This window comes from Drosophila erecta, unplaced genomic scaffold (genome assembly GCF_003286155.1).
Source record: "Drosophila erecta strain 14021-0224.00,06,07 unplaced genomic scaffold, DereRS2 tig00000055-arrow-pilon, whole genome shotgun sequence".
In the NCBI taxonomy this organism is placed as follows: Eukaryota; Metazoa; Arthropoda; class Insecta; order Diptera; family Drosophilidae; genus Drosophila; species Drosophila erecta.
The window spans coordinates 5450046-5472749 of NW_020825200.1; the positions used below are offsets into that span (position 1 = coordinate 5450046).

The 22704-nt window shown below is 49.5% G+C and overlaps 2 protein-coding genes across 4 annotated transcripts in view; both read left to right on the top strand.

The window, feature by feature from the left end:
- Positions 1 to 18462, top strand: part of LOC6541299 (nesprin-1) — a 105338-nt gene extending 86876 nt beyond the window's left edge. For 2 of the 3 annotated variants that reach the window (XM_015159854.2, XM_015159848.2), the window contains exons 20-27: positions 49 to 7146; positions 7721 to 8026; positions 9469 to 9726; positions 10873 to 13832; positions 14618 to 15244; positions 15929 to 16070; positions 16313 to 16380; positions 16580 to 18462. In XM_015159854.2, the coding sequence (XP_015015340.1) occupies positions 49 to 7146; positions 7721 to 8026; positions 9469 to 9726; positions 10873 to 13832; positions 14618 to 15244; positions 15929 to 16070; positions 16313 to 16380; positions 16580 to 16823 (11703 nt within the window). In that variant the 3' untranslated portion in view covers positions 16824 to 18462. Of the gene's footprint in view, positions 1 to 48; positions 7147 to 7720; positions 8027 to 9468; positions 9727 to 10872; positions 13833 to 14260; positions 14300 to 14617; positions 15245 to 15928; positions 16071 to 16312; positions 16381 to 16579 lie in introns of all 3 variants that reach the window. The other variant, XM_026978388.1, reaches the window with a different exon arrangement.
- Positions 18463 to 20262: 1800 nt separating this feature from the next.
- On the top strand, positions 20263 to 22154 carry LOC6540594 (probable cytochrome P450 28d2). Its single transcript, XM_001968742.2, has 6 exons — positions 20263 to 20471; positions 20536 to 20674; positions 20731 to 20838; positions 20900 to 21527; positions 21584 to 21853; positions 21914 to 22154. The coding sequence occupies exons 1-6, from the start codon at positions 20278 to 20280 to the stop codon at positions 22075 to 22077; spliced, it is 1503 nt and encodes a 500-aa protein (XP_001968778.1). The 5' UTR covers positions 20263 to 20277; the 3' UTR covers positions 22078 to 22154.
- Positions 22155 to 22704: the final 550 nt, after the last annotated feature.

The window sequence follows — 22704 nt, forward strand, 5'->3', positions numbered from 1 at the left end:
GACCTAGGTCTATGGCTGCCCATACTCATAATCCTTTGTTTCGTTCAGAATGCCATGCATGGTCAGAAGAAGCGCCAGCAGGAGATCGACGAGTACCAGCAACATCTGCTGGAGCTGGAGCAGTGGATCATCGAGGTTTCCGCCGAACTGGCTTCCTTTGAACCCAACGCGGACAGCAGCACGGATGAGCAGGTGCTCAAGTCGCAGGTGGAGAGGAGCCAGCAGTTGCTGCGCACCCTCAAGGATCGCCAGCAGTCCATGGAGGATTTGGTGGAACAGACGCGTCAGCTGCAATCCCATCCCGATGTTGCGCCCCTGGCGGACACGCTGATGGAGCAGTTGCAGAGCATCATTACCATTCTGCGGGAACAGGTCACAGTGGCCACCAAGCGCATCTTCACCATTGAAAAGCGCATCGTGGATTTGCGAAAGGCCAAGAGCGAGGAGGCGCAACGGCAGCGTGTCCTGGCTGATTCACTCATCAAGCCACCAACAGAAGTTCCAGCGCATCCGGCGGATCCAGCGGCGCATGAATCCATCGAGTCCAACGAGAACACCATCGACTCGAGCTCCATGCCCGAAGAGGAGATCAAGCCGACTGGAGTGTATGTGGAGACACAGACATCGCTCAGCCTGCAGCAGCCCCCGGCTCAGGTGGTGACCACCACGACCGTGGAGGCGCAGACCAGCTTCAAGGAGCCAGCTGTGGAGACCGCAGAGGTGGCTCTGCAAACCCAGAAGGAGCGTTCGCCCACCGAGAACATTATGGTAACGCAAACGGTGCAGCATGGCCAGGAAACGATCCAGATCGACACGACTCGCAACAAGGATGTGCCCGATGAGCCCGAGGATGTGCAGATTGAGGCTCGCTACCATCAGCGACCTAAGGGCGATGTGGATCGCGCCACCGAGCTGATCCTCAAAAATGTACCTCAAGCATTCGAGACCACTTTCGTGGAGCCAGATGACACTACCACCGAGGTGATTGTAGGACCCGATGGCACCAAGCACATAGTGCTCAAGAAAGTAACCCGAACCCGCCAGCAAGTTGTGCAGCAGCAGCAGATCAGCTCGATTGAGACAATTAGCGATTCGGATGGTAACATTGAGGTTCACTCCACGGGTCAGATTAATTTGGAGAATGTGCACACCACGGACACCAAAGCCGATCCGGCGGAGGGCAGTGTCCACACAGTAATCACACAGCAAACGCGTGGTGCTGTTGTGGATTCATCGCAGCCCGAGGGCGTGATTCTGCAGGAATTCGAGACCGAGCCCACTATTGAGACTTACGAAGAAGTGATTACCCCAGGCTCCCAGGCGCCACTGATTCCACTGCAGCCAGGAGATGTGCAAACCCAAGGCACCATCCGAGCAGTAGTGCAGCAGGTGACCCGTAAGGTGATCCGCAAGACGCGCAAGATTATCAAGCGGGTGGTGATCATCGACGGAAAGGAACACATCACTGAGGAAGTGGTCGAGGAGCCCGAGGAAGTGGAGATCACAGAGGAGGAGACGGCGCCGCACATCAACGTAAACATTGTGCGAACCGTTGACGGAAAGGTGGTCAGCGAGGAGGAGTTCCAGCGACTGATGCAGGAGCCCGGAGTTCTAATCGAAGAAGTTGCCACGGATCTGCAAAAGCCGACAGCAGAACCGCAGCAAGAGGTATTTGATATTGAGTCCACCCAAGTCACAACCACCACAAGAACAACAACCGCAACCACACAAGAACAAGAACCAGAACAACCAGAACAACAGACACAACCAACAACAGAAACGACTAGAGAAGCACCAGTAGAGTTGCCAGCACCTCAAGTAGATGTTGAACAACCCGTAGTAGTTGCCACTACCAGTCCCGTTCATGTTCCAGCTGCGGATGTAGTCGAGCCCAGCGACTCCTCGCCGACTGCAGCAGTCGAAGCAGTCGAAGCAGTGGTTGAAGATATCAACGAGATTTGGCCACTGGAACATCACCTCAAACCCACCAACATTGACTTCTCCCAGCACGCCGAAGAATTGGCAGCACCAGCGGCCACAGTTGAGGCTGAGGCCTCCATGCCAGTAGAGGAAATTTGGCCGACAAGTCCAGAAACCGGCAACTCATTGACCCTGGAGCACTATGAGTTCGAGCCACAATCACCTCCTGAAGAGAGCACAAAATCTGATCTAGTTAAGCCCCAAGAGACTGAACCGCAAGCTGCTGCTGAAACTCAGCCAGAAGCCATTACCACTGGAAGTATTACCATTACCAAGACGACAACCACCATCACAAGCTCCACAGAATTGCCGGAGGAAACTCCTGCCCACAATTTGCCTGCAGATGAACAACAGCCTCCTGCATCTAATATCAAGACTGACATTCAAAGTTTCCTTGAAGCCGAACAGACTTTGGCCGCAGCTCTAAAGGAGCAGTCTTCAACTCCGACTGAAGCTTCGGTGGTTGAAGATGTGCAGGCTCAGCCGGAGGAAATTGTTCTGGAGGAGAGGACGGTGGAGATTTCAACCATCAAGACTGAAGAGAATCAAGAACCGCCAGTTACAGTGGAGGAAGTGAAATCACCGCCAGCAGAGCCCGTATCGGTGGCTCCAGAGCTGGAGCAAGTAACCACTGACATTGTTGAGCCCGAAGAGCTCGTTGTTGGGAAACAACCAGCTCCTGGTCAAATCGATCTGCGAGCCGCCACGCAACTCTTCATCTCTGGAGAGGCCGCAGCCTCAGCGGCGCCACAGAAAACCTTCCAAATCACAGCACCCTCTCTGGAGGACAATGGCGCTGGTGTGCTGAAGGTTGTCCTGGGCACGGAAAGCACCAACGAAGAGGATGCCGCATCTCCCACCACCGGCAAGGTTAGCATGACCATCATTGAGACCGCAGCTGCTCCCGTCGCCGACGCCAAGCGGCGTCGAAAGAAAAAGAAGAGAAGAGATACCAAACACGAGGAGGAGCTCGAGCAAGAACAGGAGACTGAGCCGGAAGCCATTGGCGTTAAGGAGCCTGAGGTGAGCTCTGATGTGCCCGTTTCTCCGGAGGATTCACCACGCGATGCCGTGCGTCATGAGTCCATTGCTGAGATCAGTCCCGATAGCGATTTGTCCAGCATTGAGACTGACACGAAGGTGAAGATTGTGGAGGATGCCGTTGTTTCCTCATCATCGGAGTCGCCACGTGCGCCAATGGTTGAGCTGGTCATTCCCACTGAGGTGGTTGAGTTGGCTTTGGTCGAGGACGAGGAACAACAGACAACACCGCGTGTTCCCTCGCCCACTGAAAAGCCGGAAGTCGAACAGGATATTAAATCCGTGCAAACTTCGCCGCAGCATCAACCCAAGCTGGACGAGACTGCAGTGCAGACGAGTCTGGAGGTGCAGCCGGACAACCAGGAGAATGAATCGCAAACCCTGATTGTTGAGATAACGGAGACTGAAGCACAAACCACTCCGCGCAATGAGGAGCAGCCGGTGGTCGTGGAGATATCCACCACTGAGATGCAAACCGATGTGAGTGGCCAGCCAGCTGAAACGGTAGAGATCTCCAGCCAAACTACCGTGACCACCACCATCGAGAAGGAGCTGCAGACCACTCCAAAGGACTCTCCTCGCGCACCAGAGGCAGGCAGCAGTGACGTGGTGGAATCTCTGGTGCAGGATTTGGTCAAGGATATGACTACCGATCTGCCAGTTCGCACAAGCGAACAATCTACCGTGACTGAAACCACCACAACCACGGAGACCCATGTCCAGACAACCACTCCGGAGCCAAGGGAACAAGCGGAAGTCATTAAACCAGGAGCTGTCCATGAAGAGACCTCAACCGTGGAACTTGTGCAGGTGGCTGATGGTGAGATGCAAACCACGCCCCGTGGCGATGAGCAACCCGTTTCGTTGGATGATAACTCTCTGACAGCCACTTCGATTTCCGTCTCGGAGCCCTACGAACTGGAGGTCAAGACCACTGTGGCCATTCCCGCTGATTCGGATACATCCGTGGCGGAGCCGACGGTCTATGAATACACGCAGACCATGCAGCTGCCCAAGCAGGACAAAAAGTCCAAGAAGGACAAGAAAAAGAAGCAGAATGTGCCTGAAGTGGAGCAGCAGCTGCCAGAGGAGCCACAGATCAGTGTGACCGTTGAAATCGCACCGGAGCTGCTAACAGAGTCAGGTATTGTGGTATCCACCAACCAGCAGATTGAAGATGTGCCTCATGTGACACCCGTGGTAGAGACTCCCATCGAATCCGAAGATGTGGAAGCGCCCAAATCTCAAAGAGTTCAGCTTCAAATCACCAAGACCACTGTCTACGATGAGTACCCCGATCTGCCAGTGCACATTACTGAGCAGAACAAGGTACTGATTGCGTCCCAGCAGAGCAAACGATCCGGAGCAGGACACACGTCCTCAGCGGTGACCATCGAAGAGGTGGGCTCACCCACGGAGGAGCTGGTGGTGCCCATCACCCCGGGACCGGACAATCTGAGTGGCGAGCCCCACAACATTTGGTTCAGTGCCACCACCAGTGTGGATAAGACACCCATTGAACTCTCCCAGGCTCTGATTATGAGCGAGAGCTTGCAGCACTATCCGGGACAACAGCAACTGACCCAGCAGCCAATCCTGATTTCCACCAAGGAGGCCATCGGTGACCGCATCAAGCAGCTCAAGCAGGCGTCGCCCCAACAAGCCACTCCACTGAGCAATGTGCTCCACTTGGCCACCTTGTCTGAACAGATTAAGGAACTGCCCACTGAGCAACGCATCCTGGAGGTCAACGAAGGTCTGCAGGATCTCGATGCTGCCATTAAAAATGGTGACAAGACTGTGATTCAAACCACTGTGATCACGGTCATCGAGAAGGTATCAACTTGGTTGGAAACCATCGAATACCGCGTGTACCTCATCAGGCAAAACTCCAACGAGGGACCCTCCGAGGAGAAGCTGGACAACTACAACCAACTCAACGACGAGCTTAGCACCATCAAGCAAAATGTCGGCCAACTCGAGCGACAATTGTCCAAGACCGAACCGGAACCAGAGTTGCTGCAATGCGTGGATAGCCTGAAGGAGCATGTGGATGCAGTGGAGCAGGTGACACAGCAGAACCAGGTGCAGGACAGCAATGATCTGGAGAAGTGGCACAGCTTCGAGGCACTTCTGTACAACGTGTCCTCCGTTTTGGCCGAGCTGCAGCAGAGCTACGATCTTCTGATCAATCAGGAGTATCCCTTGTCCGCCAAACTAGCCCAGTTGGACGAGTTGGAGCAGCAGCATGAGGCGGCACAGCAGCAGCTTGCGCAGCTCTGTCAAAATGCCCGAGCCTTCCAGCGCGACTTCCCAGGCAAGAAGATGCCGCAGGATGTGCACAATGCCTTCGAGACCAGCAAGAATATTGCCAACAACATTCAGGCGGAGCGGGAGCGCGTCCTTCAACTTCAATCGCTGGCGGAGGAGTACGAGCAGACCCTCAAAGAGTTCACCAAAATCACGGTTCTGGCCGACAAGCTGGTGGAGAGCCCAATAGTTTCCAGTTCCCTCGAGCAGCTAAACAACGAGGTGCAGAAGCAGAGGAAGTTCTTCGTAAATCTCAGCCACTGTCGTGCCATGTTGGAATCCCTGGAGGAGAACATCGACAGTGAGACCCGCGAGAAGCACTCGGAGCTGCACAAGGAGCTCTACAACAGGGCTACCAGTCTGCTGGACAAGGCATCCGAAAGGTCCTCCAAACTGGTGCAAGCTGCCTCCCGCTGGACTGTGCTGGAGAAGGGCATGCGGGATGAACTACAGTGGCTCCAGGTGGCTCAGCAACGAGTTCCCGACCTGTCTGCCGTAACCTCCGCGGACTACGATCAGTATACCACCCTGTACCAATCCCTGAGCAATGACATCTCACATCACTATGTGAAAATGACACAGCTTTCGGGAATCGCCAACAAGTTGCAGCATTTGGTGCAGGCGCCCAATCTCGTGGAGGAAACCAATGAGGCACTGATAGTGCTACTCAAACTGCGCGAGGAAGTTGCTCTCTACCTTCACCGCCTTCTGGTCTTCAAGGAAATCTGGGTGCAGTACGAACAGCAAACGGATAAGCTGGAGGCCTTTGTGCGCGAGGCGGAGCAGGAACTGAGGAACATTCAGATACCCTCGCAGCCCACTCACCAGCCCATCGAGCACATGCGTCAATTCTGGGAGATCAAGGCCCGTTTCGAGCTGCACAATAATGTGAGAACCGATACGGGTCTGAGCTTTGAGAAGTCCCTGCAGGTCATCCCGTTGGCCGACGAGATGCTTCAGCGGCAGTTCCATGCCCAGCTGGAGGATCGCTGGCAGGCCGTGGCCCAGGCCATCGAGCTCATCCAGCACAACATTGTGGAGTGCCTGTCGTCGGAGGATGTGCCCGCGGACGAGAAACTCAAAATGGTGGAGCGAGAGCTGCAGGAGATCTACCTGACCATGACCAGCATGAAGGGTGTCATCAAGAACGAGGAGGAGCTCTGCCTGTACATCGAGCGAGTCCAAGTACTTCGCACTCGCGTCGGATTCATTGGCAACGAGCTGGGCAGGATTGGACTGCAGGAGCCCGCCATTGAGCCGGAAAAAGTGGGTGAGCTGTTCTCGCTCTCCCACAAGATAAGCACCCAGATTGCCGAGGAGCTGGAGGGTGCATCTGTGCTGCGCGACCAGCTGCAGGCCATCCAGGAGGGCATTAGCAATCAACGCAAGCACCAGGCCAAGATCTCGGTCATACTGGATGAATGTGAAGCCGCCGAGCGCCAGGGAGCAGATGTCCTCGAAAAGGCCGTCGCCGATTGCCAGGCCGCCGGCGAGGAGCTGGTGATCAGCTGGCAGGAGATCATGCGCATCCGCCAGATGCTCCACACCCTGCCCATGCGCCTCAAGATGTCCGTTTCGCCGGTCAAGTTGGAGAGGGACATCTCCCAACTGCAGGACGACCACGCCTTCCTCGAGAGCAAGTGCACCAACATTATGGCCATCCTGCGAAGCCGACTGGCCGTCTGGCTGCGCTATGAGCGTCAGCTGGAGTTGGTCCACGGATCCGTGCAGGAAACCGATTTCATGATGGAGCTCATCCGGGTGCACGGTCAAGTCGACTACGAGCGCCTTCGCAAGGCCACGGAACGTTTGGAGGTAAGTTTTCCGCCCTCCATTTTATGACTTTGTTGACGGGCGCGGTTAGGGATCGATTTGTATCTCAGATACGTTCGTATCTTGCTGCCTGTTCCATAACTCGCTACCTGCCAAGCGGAACTGCTTATCGCTTGGTTTTCCCAGGGGAAAATCAGTACAAAATCAGCAACATTTTTGCGACGCGCACCAATCATTTTCCGGCATTCGAGTCGAAAACAGCTATCTTGTTCTGTGATTAAAACAAGAGAAAATATTTTCTAGATTCTAAAACCAAATTTTAAAATAAAAGTTACATTATTATTCAATTTAGTCGTTGTAATTTCGAAATCGAGAAAAGCTTCCCATGTAATTTACGGTAATTCGGGTTGAATGTAATGTTAAAAAGCTGTCCGCCGTCGAACTTTCCCCAAGCTTTTCGTAAGCTCCCGCCGCATGTGGGGCTCTTTACGTTGCAAGTTCATCGTGGCCGCAGTTGACGTTAACTTCGAACCGAGCGCGTATCTCCCGTCGCGGTCGCAATCCCACATACAACTAGACTAATCTATCTTTAACCGGGTAAACTAACCCAACGCAGGGACTGGCTGGCGATCTACAGAACCGCGAGCAACTGATCGATGAGCTGAAGGGCGCCGCCAAGCCGCTGATCGAGAGCTGCGATGTCCAGATTGTGGAGCAGATCGAGTCCGCTGTCCAGGAGGCGGTAGTCGCCTGGAATGACACCAGCGAGAACCTGCAGCAGCTGCGAACCCGCTACCAAAGAGCCGTCGAACTGTGGGACAAGTACCGCAACGCCTCCGCGGCCGTTAAGAGCTCCATTGACCAGCAGATGGATACGGTCAAGTCGCTGGAGCAGCCCCTGGATGCCCTGCAGCACGCCAAGGTGAGTGTGCCCCCAAATGCCGTGACCCGTCCGGCAACGGGTCGTATGAGTGATGTGTATCGCGTGTGGGCGACAGTGATGCCAACGACCTGGTTGTCACATGGGTAAAATCGAACCGGAAAAGACCATTGAACGGGCACAGAAAATCGGCTAATATCTGTGCATTCCAAATACAAATATAATCAGGTTATTCTTTTTCAACATCATAATATTATTCTTAGTATTCATAACTCTGACGACACATTTCCTGTAAGTTTTTTTAATCTTTTGAGAAATTAAGATATCTAGATAGGAGGATCTGTATAGTTTATCACTAATGAAGCCAACTTGGGTGGACTGTGCACATTCCTTTTGGCGGCAAACTGGGACAGAAACGGGGCTCTTTAATTGGCCACTAGAGCCGCGGGTGTTCCACCTAGTAATTACATTGATTTTCTCCGTAGTGCTCGCCCTATCAATTTTTTTGGGCGCGTCAATGTAATGGGTTCGTAATAGTTCCGCCGTATATGTACACATGCGAGTTAACTTGGTCCGCTGTGTTTGTGTCATAAATTATGATTTGGGTAAATAAACCGACATCGACGTACGATTTCTTCTGCGGCATTTACTTAAAAAATTTACGCATACTCGGCTCGCCGTTTGTGTTTATTGATCATTAGGGTCATTATATTATACTCGTTGGTGTAATTATATTTTCGGACAGCCAACTGTCATTTCACACAGGAGGGTTTATCAACCCTGCTGCTATATTTTCCTATATTATATGTAGTCTTATATACACACATAGCAGCTTTATCAGCAGTCGAAGAACAGCGGGAACAGGTCCGCAAATGCCTAGAGCTCCGAAAGAAGATACATGTTGAAAGATAGTCAAATCCATTTCTTAATACTTAATCTATGTTGGTATTTCAATGTCACTTCCCTAAGCGTTTGTTTGCTCATCTAGCGCCGTGATAAAGCATCGCCAAATACTTGGCAGATGATATCATAGGGCACGCATTACAAAGAATTAGAGAACTTAGCAAGTGGCGACCCGCTTTTCCCCCGAATTGAAAAACCGCGGCCCTAATTACAATTGCCGAGCAGGGAAATGCACTCGACATCACAATTGATAAGGGTCTGCGGCACGAAATGGAACGCCAGCCCGGCCGGCTTGAGCTAAATACTTTCCGTCGTCGAGTTAAATATAAACCAGTGACATTTCGCCGGGCATCCCATGTAATTGGGGCTTGTTTCATTCAGAAAGAGCTTTTCGCTGGCGAGAAAGTAAGGAAAACATTAGAAATAGTTGGCAAATGGCAAAGGGAATGATAGATGATAGCTGACTGCTGTTTGGGGGGCATTTAAACTAATAACTTGTTTGGGAGAACAAACACGTGTTAATTGAGTGGACCCTGGTCTTCATTAGCTGATTTGCTCTCCATCTCTCTACATTCGCACAGGTGTGCCAAGACAACCTGACGACCCAGAATGACAGAATCTTGGAGCTGCGCGACATTGTGGCCAAGATCGCCGCCGATGTGGGCCTGGATGCCTCGGCCCTCATGCAGGGCGAGCTGGACGCACTGGGCCAGCGGTTGGCCGAGTGCAAGGATGCCATCACCACGCTGGCCAACGTGGCCGAGACGCAGGACAAGGAGCGCAAGGAGCTCGACAAGGAGGTGACTCTGGCCAAGGCCTACTTCAGCAATGTGCAGCAGGTGAGTGATCGAGGGATCGAAATGAATGAAATCAATGAAATCATGGTAGCACACGGCGTGTATCTCGCTGGGATTAGACCCAGCCATCCTGACCAGCTATCGATTGTGGCGTCGAATTGATGGATATTCTGCATATGCCAGTTTGGCTTTGGCGTGTGGAAATTCCCACACTAACGTATACCGATTAGCCGGCAGGTGTTTTTGTTGTGCTTGTGGCTTGTAGTTGTTAATCCAATACGAAGGACATGCTATTTTAAGTGGGTTAAAAGTTGAAAAAGTTTTTGTGTACCGTGGCTGGCAGCCCACCCACCGTGGTCCCAGTGCTCCTCCCCATCATTATTGATTGATAAGAGGCGCGAATATAAATTTTTAGAGTACGGTTCCTCAGTGAAAACTTATAAAATCGTAATTGACACTTGCCCTGTGGGAAGGATGGTAAATATTTGATGACCTTAGGGATATAAGGATGTACGGCCTTTGCTTTGGTCTTTGTGGTTAGGAAAGTTATGGTGGACTAAAAACAAACTATTATTTATCAAACAAATCATTTATCACTTCCCTAAGGAACGGAAGCTGAGCACTCTATGAAATAACTGAAACTAAATTATTTGATAAGCGCTTTTTTAAGAGCTATGAAGCTCTATCACAAGCACCATGCAAATAAACGGAAGCTTGGTTGGATTAACGATTCATTCAAAAAATATAAGCAAACGATTTCTTTGATCAGATGCAAGTGCCTAACAAATTAACGTACCAAACTGGGCATTTTTGATGGAACTTTCCAACCACCTTGCTCCACGGTGGGCTCATTTGCATGGCACATGCCAACCAGTTTGGCGTTCCCCCGCCCCTTTCCACTCCCAAGCCAACTCCACCGCCCACTTTGGCCCCCGTCAGACAATTGAAGTTGGCCACTGGGAGCGCGTGTCGTTGGCATGAGGTCATTGCCAGTTGGCGGAAAGAGTTGCAGTGGGCCACACCGAAATCCATTGTCGTGGAAGCCATGCAGTGGACAGCGGTCGAATGGTAACCGGAGACATCCGAGCAACCATATTGGGGTCAGGCCAATTAGCGATGCACGAAGAATGCTAAGAGCTGACCGCTGCGTATGAATAAATAATGATATTTGGGTTTGTTTCCTTGCAGGACATGGCCCGAGAGGCACCACAAACGCCCAAGGAGAGCGAGGAGCAGCTGGCCGCTTTGCGAGCGCATCTCCAGACTTTGGCGCGAACGGAAGAGCAGCTGCGTCAGCTGAAGGAGCGCCATCAGAACAGCGAAGTGGCGCCATCGGTGGCCGGCAGCGATGATGACGGCATCCTGGAGGTTCTGGCCCTGTGGCAGAAGATATTCCAGGACACCTTCCAGGAGTACCATCGCCTGTCCACGCGACTCGCCCGCAGCCAAAACAGTTCGGAGGCACTGCGATTGTGGCGGCAGTACCTGCAGCACGTCCAGTCCTTCCTGTCCTGCGCCATACCCGAGGATTACAGCAGCCTGCGTGAGCAGCAGCAGCTGTGCGCCATTCACCAGAACCTGCTCATCTCGCAGCAGAGTGTGCTTTCCGAAACGCCACTGGAATCGGAGCTATCGGAGCAGTACAAGGCACTGACCAACCTGCACAATGAAACCCTCTCGCGGATCATGCAGCGAAATGGTGAGCTGGAACGGCGGGTGAGTGGCTGGAATGCCTACCGCCAGCAGCTGGCGGCCCTCTTGGACTGGCTGCGTCAACGGGAAGCGGAGCGCAATGCCCTCCAACTGCGCTACATTCACCTGAAGCGAGTGCCCCACCTGAAGCACCGCTTGGATGCGATGATTCAGCAGCTGGAGCAGGGAGAACAGCAGAGCAAGGCATTGCAGGAGCAGCAGCAGGAGCTGGCCAGGCACTGTGACGACGCGCTGGCCACCGCCATGCGAATGGAGCAGGCCAGCATTGGCCAGCGAATCAGCAATCTCCGTGCGGCGCTCAAGACCTGGCAAGGATTCCTGCAGCGCGTCACCCAGCTATCGGACAGCTACGAGCAGCGAGTGAACCAGTTGCAGCAGGAATTCGGCGCAGCTCAGAAGCTCTTGGATGCCAACAGCGAATCCCTGCCCACTCAACCGGCGGCCATTGAGCAACTTCTGGGATCCCTACGTGCGCAGAGGGTCCAACTTGGTGCCCAAGTCTCCGCGCTGGAGAGTCTCACTGTGACCCAGGAGGAGCTCAAGGAGTGCATCAGTCCCCACGACATGAAGACCATTCGCCAACGGAACTGGCTGCTCTGGCAGCAGCACGCCGATCTGGACTACCAGCTGGCCAACCTGATCAACTCCATTGAGGAGCGGCTTTCCCTACTGTCCAACTATCAAATCCGATACGATCGCATCTCCCAGTGGCTGCAGCGTTTGGAGCAGCGTGTGGAAAAGGAGGCTGATGTCACTGCCATGACGAATCCCGAACAGGCAGCCAAGCAGCTGGAGCAGCAAGTAAACTCCGAGCTGCAGCTGAGGGACAAGGAACGCGAGTGGCTGCTATCCACCAGCAGGGAACTGCTCAGCCTCTACTCCGAGCCAGAAGTGCGATCCCAGGTGCAGCAGCAGAGTGACTCCCTCATCGATCGCTGGCAGCGTCTCAAGTATTTGGCCAAGCAGAAGGCCACCAAGATAGGCGAGCTGAAGATGACACTTCTCCGGCTGGAGGAGCGAATCGCCCTGATTCGCGCCTGGCTCTTCGAAGTGGAGTCCCAACTGGACAAACCCCTGAGCTTCGAGAGCTACACACCGAATGTGATCGAGGCCAAGCTAAAGGAGCATGAGCAAATCCAGCGCTCCATTGAGCACCACAGCAGCAATGTGGGCGAGGTCCTAAATCTCGTAGAGATGCTCCTCAACGACGCGGACAGCTGGCGCACGCAGGTGAACACTTCCGGACTAGCTGCATCAGCTCAGAATCTGGAGCAGCGCTGGAAGAATGTGTGCAGCCAGTCGGCGGAACGCAAGGCTCGCATCCTGACCATTTGGAATCTTCTCCAGCAGCTCATCAAGCTCACTGCCGAGCACAAAAACTGGCTGGGAAAACAGGAAAGCCAAATTGCCGGCTTTGAGCGAGATCAGAAGTCCCACAGCAAGCCTAAGCTGGAGGAGCGCCAGCAGGAACTGAGAGCCAAGCTGGAGGAGCTGGAAAGCCAGTCGGTGAATCTTCGCCAGCTGGAGCAGATCTATGCCAAGCTGACCATGAGCGCTGGCGTGGAGCCGGAGAACATCCAGAAACTGACACTGCCCACCAAGGTAATGGTGAGCATGTGGCGCCAGCTGACGCCACGCTGTCATGCCCTCTTGGATGCCATCGACAAGGATGCCAAGCTAATGCGAGAGTTCAACAACGCCCAACTGGAGGCCACCAACTCCCTGAATGCCATACAAAAGGCCCTGGAACAATTGCCAAGCGTGGAGGATCAGCAGACCTCAAAGGCGCAGCCCAAAGCTGTGCTCCAACGACTGGAGAGCCTGGAGAAGAAGCTGCAGGACGCCCAGCAGCATGTCCAGCAGGCGGATAACCTGGCCCAGGAGGCCAAGACCAGGACCAAGCAGCAGCCCCAGCTGAAGCAGTTGCTGGAACTTGTGTCCGCCTATACCACCCTTTGGCAGACTGTCCAGACCCGCATTGTGACCCTCAAGACCACTTGGCTGACCCGAGCGGCACAGGCAGCCGCCTCGCTGCCGGTCAATGAAGCAGCCAATGCCGCCGTCCAGGTTAACACCCTGTCCCAGCGGAAACTGCGCCAGGCCCAGCAGATGCAGAGGGAAACCTCCATCACGGCCAAGGATGCCTACATCATGGAACTGCAGACGGCCATCGCGGAGTGCCAGAGCAATCTGGACGAACTGCAGCGCACGGTGGTGGACAAGACCCGCAAGCCGGGTCCACAGAAGATCGCCAAGCTGCTGGGCAACGCCCAGTCCTCCACCGAGCTGGTGAGGCATCTCAGCCATCTACTCCTCACCGAGTGCAAGGCGGATGACCAGGCTGCCGAGGTGGACACCGTGGCAGAGCTCACGTTGCGCTTCGATACACTGCAATCGCAGTGGAAGGCGCGACAGCAGCACGATCAAAATGCAAGGTAGGATTATACACCAATTATCTACATATTTGTTGGGATATTTTGTAAGAGGCTTGCCAAGCCAGAATTGTCGGAGTCAAAGTGGCATATTTGGGTATATCCCTGCCCATTTGTGTCTCAAATACTCCCATAACAACTTTGTAGTAGGGAAGAACGGCATCCTGAATAGTGCATTATATTATAGCAGATGACTTGAGTTCGTCCACATTATATTTAAACATATCGTTCGGCTTGGCAAGTTTTGAGCATATTAAATTTTCTGTTGGTGATTTGGGCCTGTTCTTGACTAACCAATTGTTTTACTGCTTTCCATCTCGCTGTTGCCCACTTTTCTCCTAAACATGTCAAAACACGCACACGCATAATACACTCAAATATGTAAACTTACCCATGCTTAACTCGAACCTGCGCATTCATGACGACACCAGGTGCCACCTACCTGCATCCTACAAGTACAACTGCATCCAGTAAGTGTAACTACCTGTCGGTGGGCCGTTCCGTCGACCTCCTGCTGTTTGCACCCCACCTATGCTCTGTGATCCGTGTTCTATGTGGGTGTCCACTAGACAAAAGCTGGCAGCGGACCACAAATGGCCGCCAGTCTCCAAGGTGGCGCACAGCAAGAGGTCGGGAGTAACCAGCCTAACTGCCTAAGTTAGCCTTAAAGCCAAGGCAATGGACTTTGGCGAGGCAAGCTAAGCTAACATTTAATCGATTACCATCTTAGTCGCTATCTTCCATGATTGTTCCATAACTAATTTACCCACTTTTATGGCCAATTCCAGCGAGGTCGGCCGGCTAACGTGTCCGCTCTGCACACAGCGAAACTGGCAGCAGATCGACAACGATCTGTGGCGCCTGGAGCAGTGGCTGCAGTTCGCCGAGAGCACCCAGAAGGCCCAGTCGGCACCGCCCTCGAACATCGAGCTGCTGGAGGACGTCACGCAGGACCACCGCGAGTTCCTGCTGGATCTGGAGAGCCACAAGTCCATCATATCTTCGTTGAATGTGGTTGGCGACCACTTGGCTACGCACACTTTGGATACCGAGAAGGCGCGGCAACTGCGATCTCGACTGGAGGCGGACAACGAGCGCTGGAACAATGTGTGCATCAATGCCACCAAATGGCAGGGTCTTCTCCAGACCGCCCTGATGGGCAACAGCGAGTTCCATCAGACCATCGATGAGCTGGTGGACTGGCTGCAGCGCACGGAGCAGAACATCAAGGCCTCCGAGCCCGTCGATCTCACCGAGGAGCGCTCCGTGCTGGAGGGCAAGTTCAAGAAGTTCAAGGATCTGCGAGCCGAACTGGAGAGGTGCGAGCCTCGAGTGGTCAGCCTGCAGGATGCCGCCGATCAGTTGCTCCGCTCCGTCGAGGGCTCCGAGGAGCAATCCCAACACACCTACGAGAGGTAAGGTGTCCAGTGCGCCGGTTCCGAGGGCGGAACGAAATGATTCGTGGGTGCCGCTTGAGCTTAGGGCCTGGAAGGGTCTCAGAGTTAGTTGGGCGGAAAACAATTAAATTCTGTATGTTATATGGTTTTAGTTGGTATTCTTAGTTCATTTGACTAGTTTTATGCAATGATCGTTGGGAAACTGTAGATAATTTGTGCCCTTTCTACCAACTCCTTGTAGAATCCAATTCGTATTCGTTTTTATATAATTTACCCGAGTGCTATTTCCTATTTCTATTTTCTATCAAGTTTTTCGGCTTGCCCTTTAACCATCCAAATATCCTTCCATTGTGCACTATCCACCAAAACCCTTTCGGTAGCTTCCCCATCAAAATTCTTTCCAAATTATACTAAAATATCCGCAAGGATAACTAAGCGTTTGGAACCTTCTACAGCTAATCCTTATGTAAACCATTTGATCTAGTAGATTGTATTTCAGCTTTTACTTCTCAACTATATACAAATCAATCGTATCAATCGATCATTTATTTTTGCCTCTACACAAATTTTGTGTTGCCGTTTTTGTTGCGTATATTATTTTGTGTTGTATTTTTGGTACTCAAAATTCTTTCGTCCGCCCATTCTAACCCTCCATCCAACATACACCGCCAAGGGCCCATGCAAATGTTTTAAATGCTCCAGAACCCTTTCCAGATTGACCGATCTCCGGCTGCGTCTCCAATCCCTGCGTCGTCTATCCGGCATCTATATCGTCAAACTGGGTGCCGTCCTCGGTTACGAGGGCGACAATCTCGGCGTGCCACTGCACATGTTGTCCAGTGAGGTGAGTCCAAGTCCTTTCCATTGCCCAACACCATCTTGGTTTCCTGTTCAAAAACATGATTTGTCCCAAAAAAAAAAAAATATAAAATAATTTTGATTTGTTGATTTGTGAGCGCACCAGAAGTAAGTGAAACCAATTGGCAGTCGAACGAGAAAATATGAAAACCATTGAGACTTATGATTTTTATTATTTATAATTTATAATTTATTTGTTTTTCTTTCCTTTCTGTATGGCAAATATAGCTTTTGGATAATACTACATTATCAACCTCTTCTATGCAGGCCGCCGCACCCAACACAGAAAATGCAAAGTAAATATCTATAGAAATTGATTTTAAGTTCTTGATCCTCACATGCATCGTAGTTTAAAACGTATTTTTCTTTGAACATGTGCACTTTATAGTTGAACTGAAAAGAGCACATAGTTTGTAACCCATTAGTTGCATGACTTGCATTGTGTTTTCAATCATACTAAGCATTAGCTAATGAATCTGCATCTCCAACCCATAGCAACACCGATGGCGGCGATGCTGTCGATGGCGATGTCATCAATACCACGGTTCTGGCACGCGGTGCACGGTTCCTAGGCCGCGTTGCACGTGCCTCGCTGCCCATTCAGGCGCTCATGCTGCTGCTGCTCGGTGTGGCCACTCTGGTGCCCCACGGTGAGGACTACACCTGTATGTTCTCCAACACCTTCGCGCGCAGCCTGGAGCCCATGTTGTCGTATCCCCACGGACCGCCACCAACGTAAAGCGGTCGCGTTGCAATCGGATTCGTGCAATGAAACGATCTAAAGAAAGTCAAGAAACCCCAAACCCAAGATACATAAGTCCAATGCAATGAACGCCAGAGCGCAGTTTTGAAAATGCCTTTTGTAAGCTAAATTTCAAGTAAGAAAAATTTGAACAAAAAAATGTTGAATAACGAAAAGGAAGAGTTGTACATTTATGTAGTTTATCACATTTTGTAATTGTATGTAATTTTATAATCATTGGATAGCTAGAGGCATTAATAAATCAACCAATTTGTATATAACCTACTGAACAGAACAGACTCGACAAGCCGAACATGAAACACGTGAATGAATTGAACAAGAAAATGAATGAACTAACTATTCAAACTAACGACAAGTAACGAAAACCTTTTGTAAAACGATATATACATTATACATATATATTTGCACAGCAAACAATTTATATATTCATATATACCCACGTATATGATCCCAAGAAAAACTATAGAGAACCCAAACATTTTGTATATAAAAATATCTAAGCTAAAAACGAAATCAAAATACGCACACGAACATTTTACTCATCACCGCACGTTTTTCCATTATAGAGAGCTCCTGGGCAGCACGAAAATTGCGATCAGTATCCTGTGAATTTCGTGGAACATTTTTGCAGGATATGATCTCAAGTTTCCGCTGCCTGCGATGGCCTAGAAAAGCAATCGAATCCCAAGACAAATCATGACCCACATAGACCAATAGCCGGCATATCTGCTTGGTAACCAATGTCCCCAGTTTGCAGCGCGTCCTTCTCCCAAACTCAGGGCGATGCTGTCAACCGGGGGCATAGGCCACCACTTGGACTCCGGCTCCTCAAGCCCCCCTGTCAAAGGATCATTCTGCCCAAGGCCAAGATCTCTCCCACGGCCAAGGGATAGATGAGATAGCAACCAGTGCGCCAGCCACAGGACACTGTGTTCGAATCCAATCCTTGAACTCCATCCGCACATTGGGGGCTAGACATTTCAAAGCATTCCTGACAACTCATTTCCAAATTACCAATAGACTTTTACCATCGAAGCCGACTCTCGAAAAAATATATGGAAAACGTGCGTGCCACGAGCATTGAACAAAACGAAGCAAGTGTCCTATGCCGGTGCTAAACCAACCTACAAATTTTCTGTATAAAGAAAAAATGTAAAATGCGTATACAAAAATAGAAAGAAACTCCTGAAAGAGATTAATTCTTTGAAAAAAAAAAACAAAAAAAATCGTAAAATGCAATTTGCATATTGACAAGCGACGTAAGTCCATCCAGTAAAAATACCTATTATGTTGTTAATATTTTTTGATAAACCTAATTATATTTGCCTTATACTTATCCAACTTGTTTATTACAACTATTTTTTATTATTTAACGCTTGAGCAATTATTGAAAAAATACATACATTTATTTAGTAGGCCTATGAACGATTTACTATGTATAAAATTAAGTTTGATTTAAATGTTAAATTTGTGTATTTTGCTGCTTCTATCTGGTTATGAAATAATTAGCCGTTGTCAAGTTAATATTATTTATGTAGCATTTTAAGATTTCCTTTCTTGTGAACAACTGTACCTTTATATGCATTATGATTATTAAAAAAAAACAAACAAATAATTTATTGTCTTTTTATATGTTGGGATATACAGCACTATATAACCTAACGTTTGGAATATTTTGATTTCAATCTAATCGGTAACATATGACAAAATAAAACTATTTAAAATCTAAGAAAAAACTTGATAAAATGCTATAGTCGAGTTCCCCGACTATCACATACCCGTTACTTAGCTAGTAGAAGTGCAAACGAGAAATGTAAACATTTTCTGGAATAGCGGTAGAAATTGGGAAAAAAAAATAATACAATTTAAAAAAGTAAACAAATTTTTAAAAGTGTGGGCGTAAGAGTTTTGTGTGGTTTGTGGGCGTGGCAAAAAGTTGTTTGGCAAATCTACAGAAATTACAAGGTATATAAAAAAGTGAAAGAATATCACATTTATAGAATATGTATAGAATAAAGAATATTTGTGGGCGTGCCACAAAGTTTCTGCGCTTCTCAAACGGGCTACCTTAGCTGTCATCGAACGCACCTAGTTTTCGAAGAGCCCTCCTCTGCGCTTCTCAAACGGGCTACGTAAGCTGCCATCGCACGCACTGGATTTTCGAAGAGCCCTCCTCTGCGATTCTCAAACGGGCTACGTAAGCTGCTATCGCACGCACTGGATTTTCGAAGAGCCCTCCTCTGCGATTCTCAAACGGGCTACGTAAGCTGCCATCGCACGCACTGGATTTTCGAAGATCCCTCCTCTGCGATTCTCAAACGGGCTACGTAAGCTGCCATCGCACGCACTGGATTTTCGAAGAGCCCTCCTCTGCGCTTCTCAATTGGTTTACGTAAGCTGCCATCGCTCGCACTGGATTTTTGAAGTGCATTTCTCAAATGGGCTACCTAAGCAGCTGCAGAACTTCGCGTTTCCGAAGAGCTCTCCTCTGCGCTTCTCAAACGGGCTACGTAAGCTGCCATCGCACGCACTGGATTTTCGAAGAGCCCTCCTCTGCGATTCTCAAACGGGCTACGTAAGCTGCCATCGCACGCAGTGGATCTTCGAAGAGCCCTCCTCTGCGCTTCTCAATTGGTTTACGTAAGCTGCCATCGCTCGCACTGGATTTTTGAAGTGCATTTCTCAAATGGGCTACCTAAGCAGCTGCAGAACTTCGCGTTTCCGAAGAGCCCTCCTCTGCGATTCTCAAACGGGCTACGTAAGCTGCCATCGCACGCACTGGATTTTCGAAGATCCCTCCTCTGCGCTTCTCAAACGGGCTACCTAAGATGCCATCGCACGCACCGGATTTTCGAAGTGCACTTCTCAAATGGTAAATAAATTTATATGCGGATTTTTTTTTTTTTTTTTTTTTTGAATTTCTACAACATTATCACATCAGCTGTGTATCAGTTTATACCTACACGTACGTTATTATTTGATGTTTCAGAAACATAAACCATCTTACTAAGATGAATTTCGTACTCAAAATAATAAATTGATGAGGCATGATAATTAACAATATCGTTCTACCAATTAAATCAATCAAAGCTGACTGATGAAAATAGTATAAATGGAAATGTTGCGGATGATACAAAAAGTGTGGTTCGATCAAACCGTGTTCGACAGTGATGCCCCATGTGCAACAAGTTCGATTGCTAGTGCGCAACATTTTACTTTCTGCCCCATTATCGCGAGATTTAAGATTTACTTTGCATTTTAAAATACAAATTTATAAAAAATAAAAAAACTTACATTTTTTAACAACGTACACGTACAAGAGAATTACGGATAACACTTGTTATGACGTAACTCAGGTTCAATTGGCACTGCTCAATTGGGGTTGAATTCGTTCAATTGAGCTTCGCATGGCGAAGCGTTCGGTTGTGCAATGTGTCCTATCTTCTGTATGTGGCTCCTTATAGCCGGGTTTTTGGCCCTGGTCTACGTATTCCTCACCTGGAATTTCGATTACTGGAGAAAGAGAGGCATCGAAACAGCTGCATCATGGCCATTTGTGGGGAGTTTTCCCAGCACGTTTACCAAAAAGCGTAACGTTGCCTATGACATCGATGACATCTATCAGTACGTGCTATAAGATGCAATATTTCCTACATCCAATCGATTATACATTGTGTTTCATTCGCAGGCAGTACAAGGAAACCGACAAAATGGTGGGTGTGTTCACCACTCGACGTCCCCAGCTGCTGGTGATATGCCCGGAATATATCAACAAGATTTATGCCAGTGACTTCCGTAGCTTCCGCGACAATGAAAGAGGAAATTTCGTAGGTAGAAACATATTGTGTGGAGAACTGTAGTTCCACAACGAATACTGCATTAGGTGGACAAAAAGGTGGACAAAATTCTGGGCAACAATCCTTTTATCCTGAAAGGCGATGAGTGGAAGGAAAGGAGGGCGGAAATCACGCCGGGCTTGTCGCTCAATCGAGTAAGAATATTACAAAAGTGGCTATCGATTATAATTATTACTAATATTACCAAATTCGCAGGTTAAGGCCGTGTATCCAGTGTCGCAAAGTGTTTGTAAAAAGTTTGTGGACTACATAAAGCGACAGCAGCGGATGGCCACCACCCAGGGATTGGATGCCAAGAAACTGTCCCTCTGCTACACCACCGAAGTGGTATCCGACTGCGTCCTGGGCATATCCGCGCAGAGTTTCACGGACACCCCAACTCCCCTGGTGGCAATGATCCAGCGGGTGTTTAACTCATCCTCTAAGTTCATCTTATACAGCGTGCTCGCCAACATCTGGCCGCCAATTCGCAAATTCTACAGTTTACCTTTGTTCAACGAGGAGGCGGAGGAGTTTTTCTTTGACATCATGAGCAGGTGCCTCAAATTAAGGCGCGAGAAACCCGAAGAGCAGCGCGATGACTTCCTCAACTACATGCTGCAGTTGCAGGAGAAGAAGGGTCTGGATGAGTCCGAGCTCACCGTTCATACGATGACCTTCCTCACTGATGGATTCGAGACCACAGCTTTGGTGCTATCACATACCCTCCTAATGCTGGCTCGTCATCCCGAGCAGCAGCAAAAGGTGCGGGATGAGATTGGCAAGGCGGAACTGAGCTTCGAGCAGTTGACCGAGCTGCCTTACCTAGAAGCCTGCATTCATGGTAATTGGATCTGCCTTTGGCTGGAGCTTTCTATATTGAATGTTGTCTATTTCCAGAGACATTGCGCTTGTTTTCGCCACAGTTGACTGCTCGCAAGCTGGTAACCGAAGCATATGAATTAACCAACAAAAATGGATCCCCATTGCGACTGAATCCCGGAGACGTGGTCATCATACCCGTAAATTCCCTGCATCACGATTCGCAGTATTATGAGAACCCACATGAGTTTAGGCCAGAGCGATTCCTGGAAGCCAATGGCGGTGTGAAAAAGTATCGTGATCAGGGTGTGTACCTTCCATTCGGCAATGGACCCCGCATTTGTCCAGGTGAGCAGCCGTTTCATAAATTGATCCAGCAGCCATATAACTTAATCTATCTCTTCATAGGCATCCGATTCGCTTTAACTCAACTCAAGGCAGCTCTGGTGGAGATCCTAAGAAGCTTCGACATCCACGTTAACCCCAAGACGCGATCGGATAATCGACTGAATGACACTTTTTGTTGGGCCACTCTCAAAGGCGGCATTTGGCTAGAATTTACGGAGCGATAGCTGAAGTGCTATAAGTGATGATAAGATAATTGACAATTAAAAATAAAATCAGAAACAAAATTTGATTAGCCACTTAATCAGTGCGCTGCACATATTGTTTGTCGGAGTAATTACACCCATTACTCGTATAATTTAGATGGGTATGTTGTATTCCTTGAAAAGTATGCAACAGGTAGAAGGACCTTCTGAATACGCCTTTATGTTCGTTACGCCTGCGCTTTTGTCGCAAATGGCAGTTCTACTCATTTGTGCATAATAAAGAGTATTGAAAGTCGGGGCAATGTTATTTTATTTAATTTTTATTGTTAAATGGTCAATGTCGTTCAGCTTCCACCGCTTTTTAAATGGATCTATGCCCTTAAAATAGCTCCCCTAAACCGCATCTTTAACTGCATACCAAATTCAATGGCAATATGTGTAAGCACTTTGCGAAATGAGTAGCTGAAATATTAGTATCATCATGATATCAAAAAGTAGCCCTATCTTAACAATTTTGTCCAACTACTTGTGGGCCGCGACCTAGGAATATACATACCTAGTGGCCCCTTGATCTTGATACCGTAATCAGGCACTATCACCAAATGGTGCAATTTTATTTACGACAGCAGCACTAACAGAGGTGGTGAA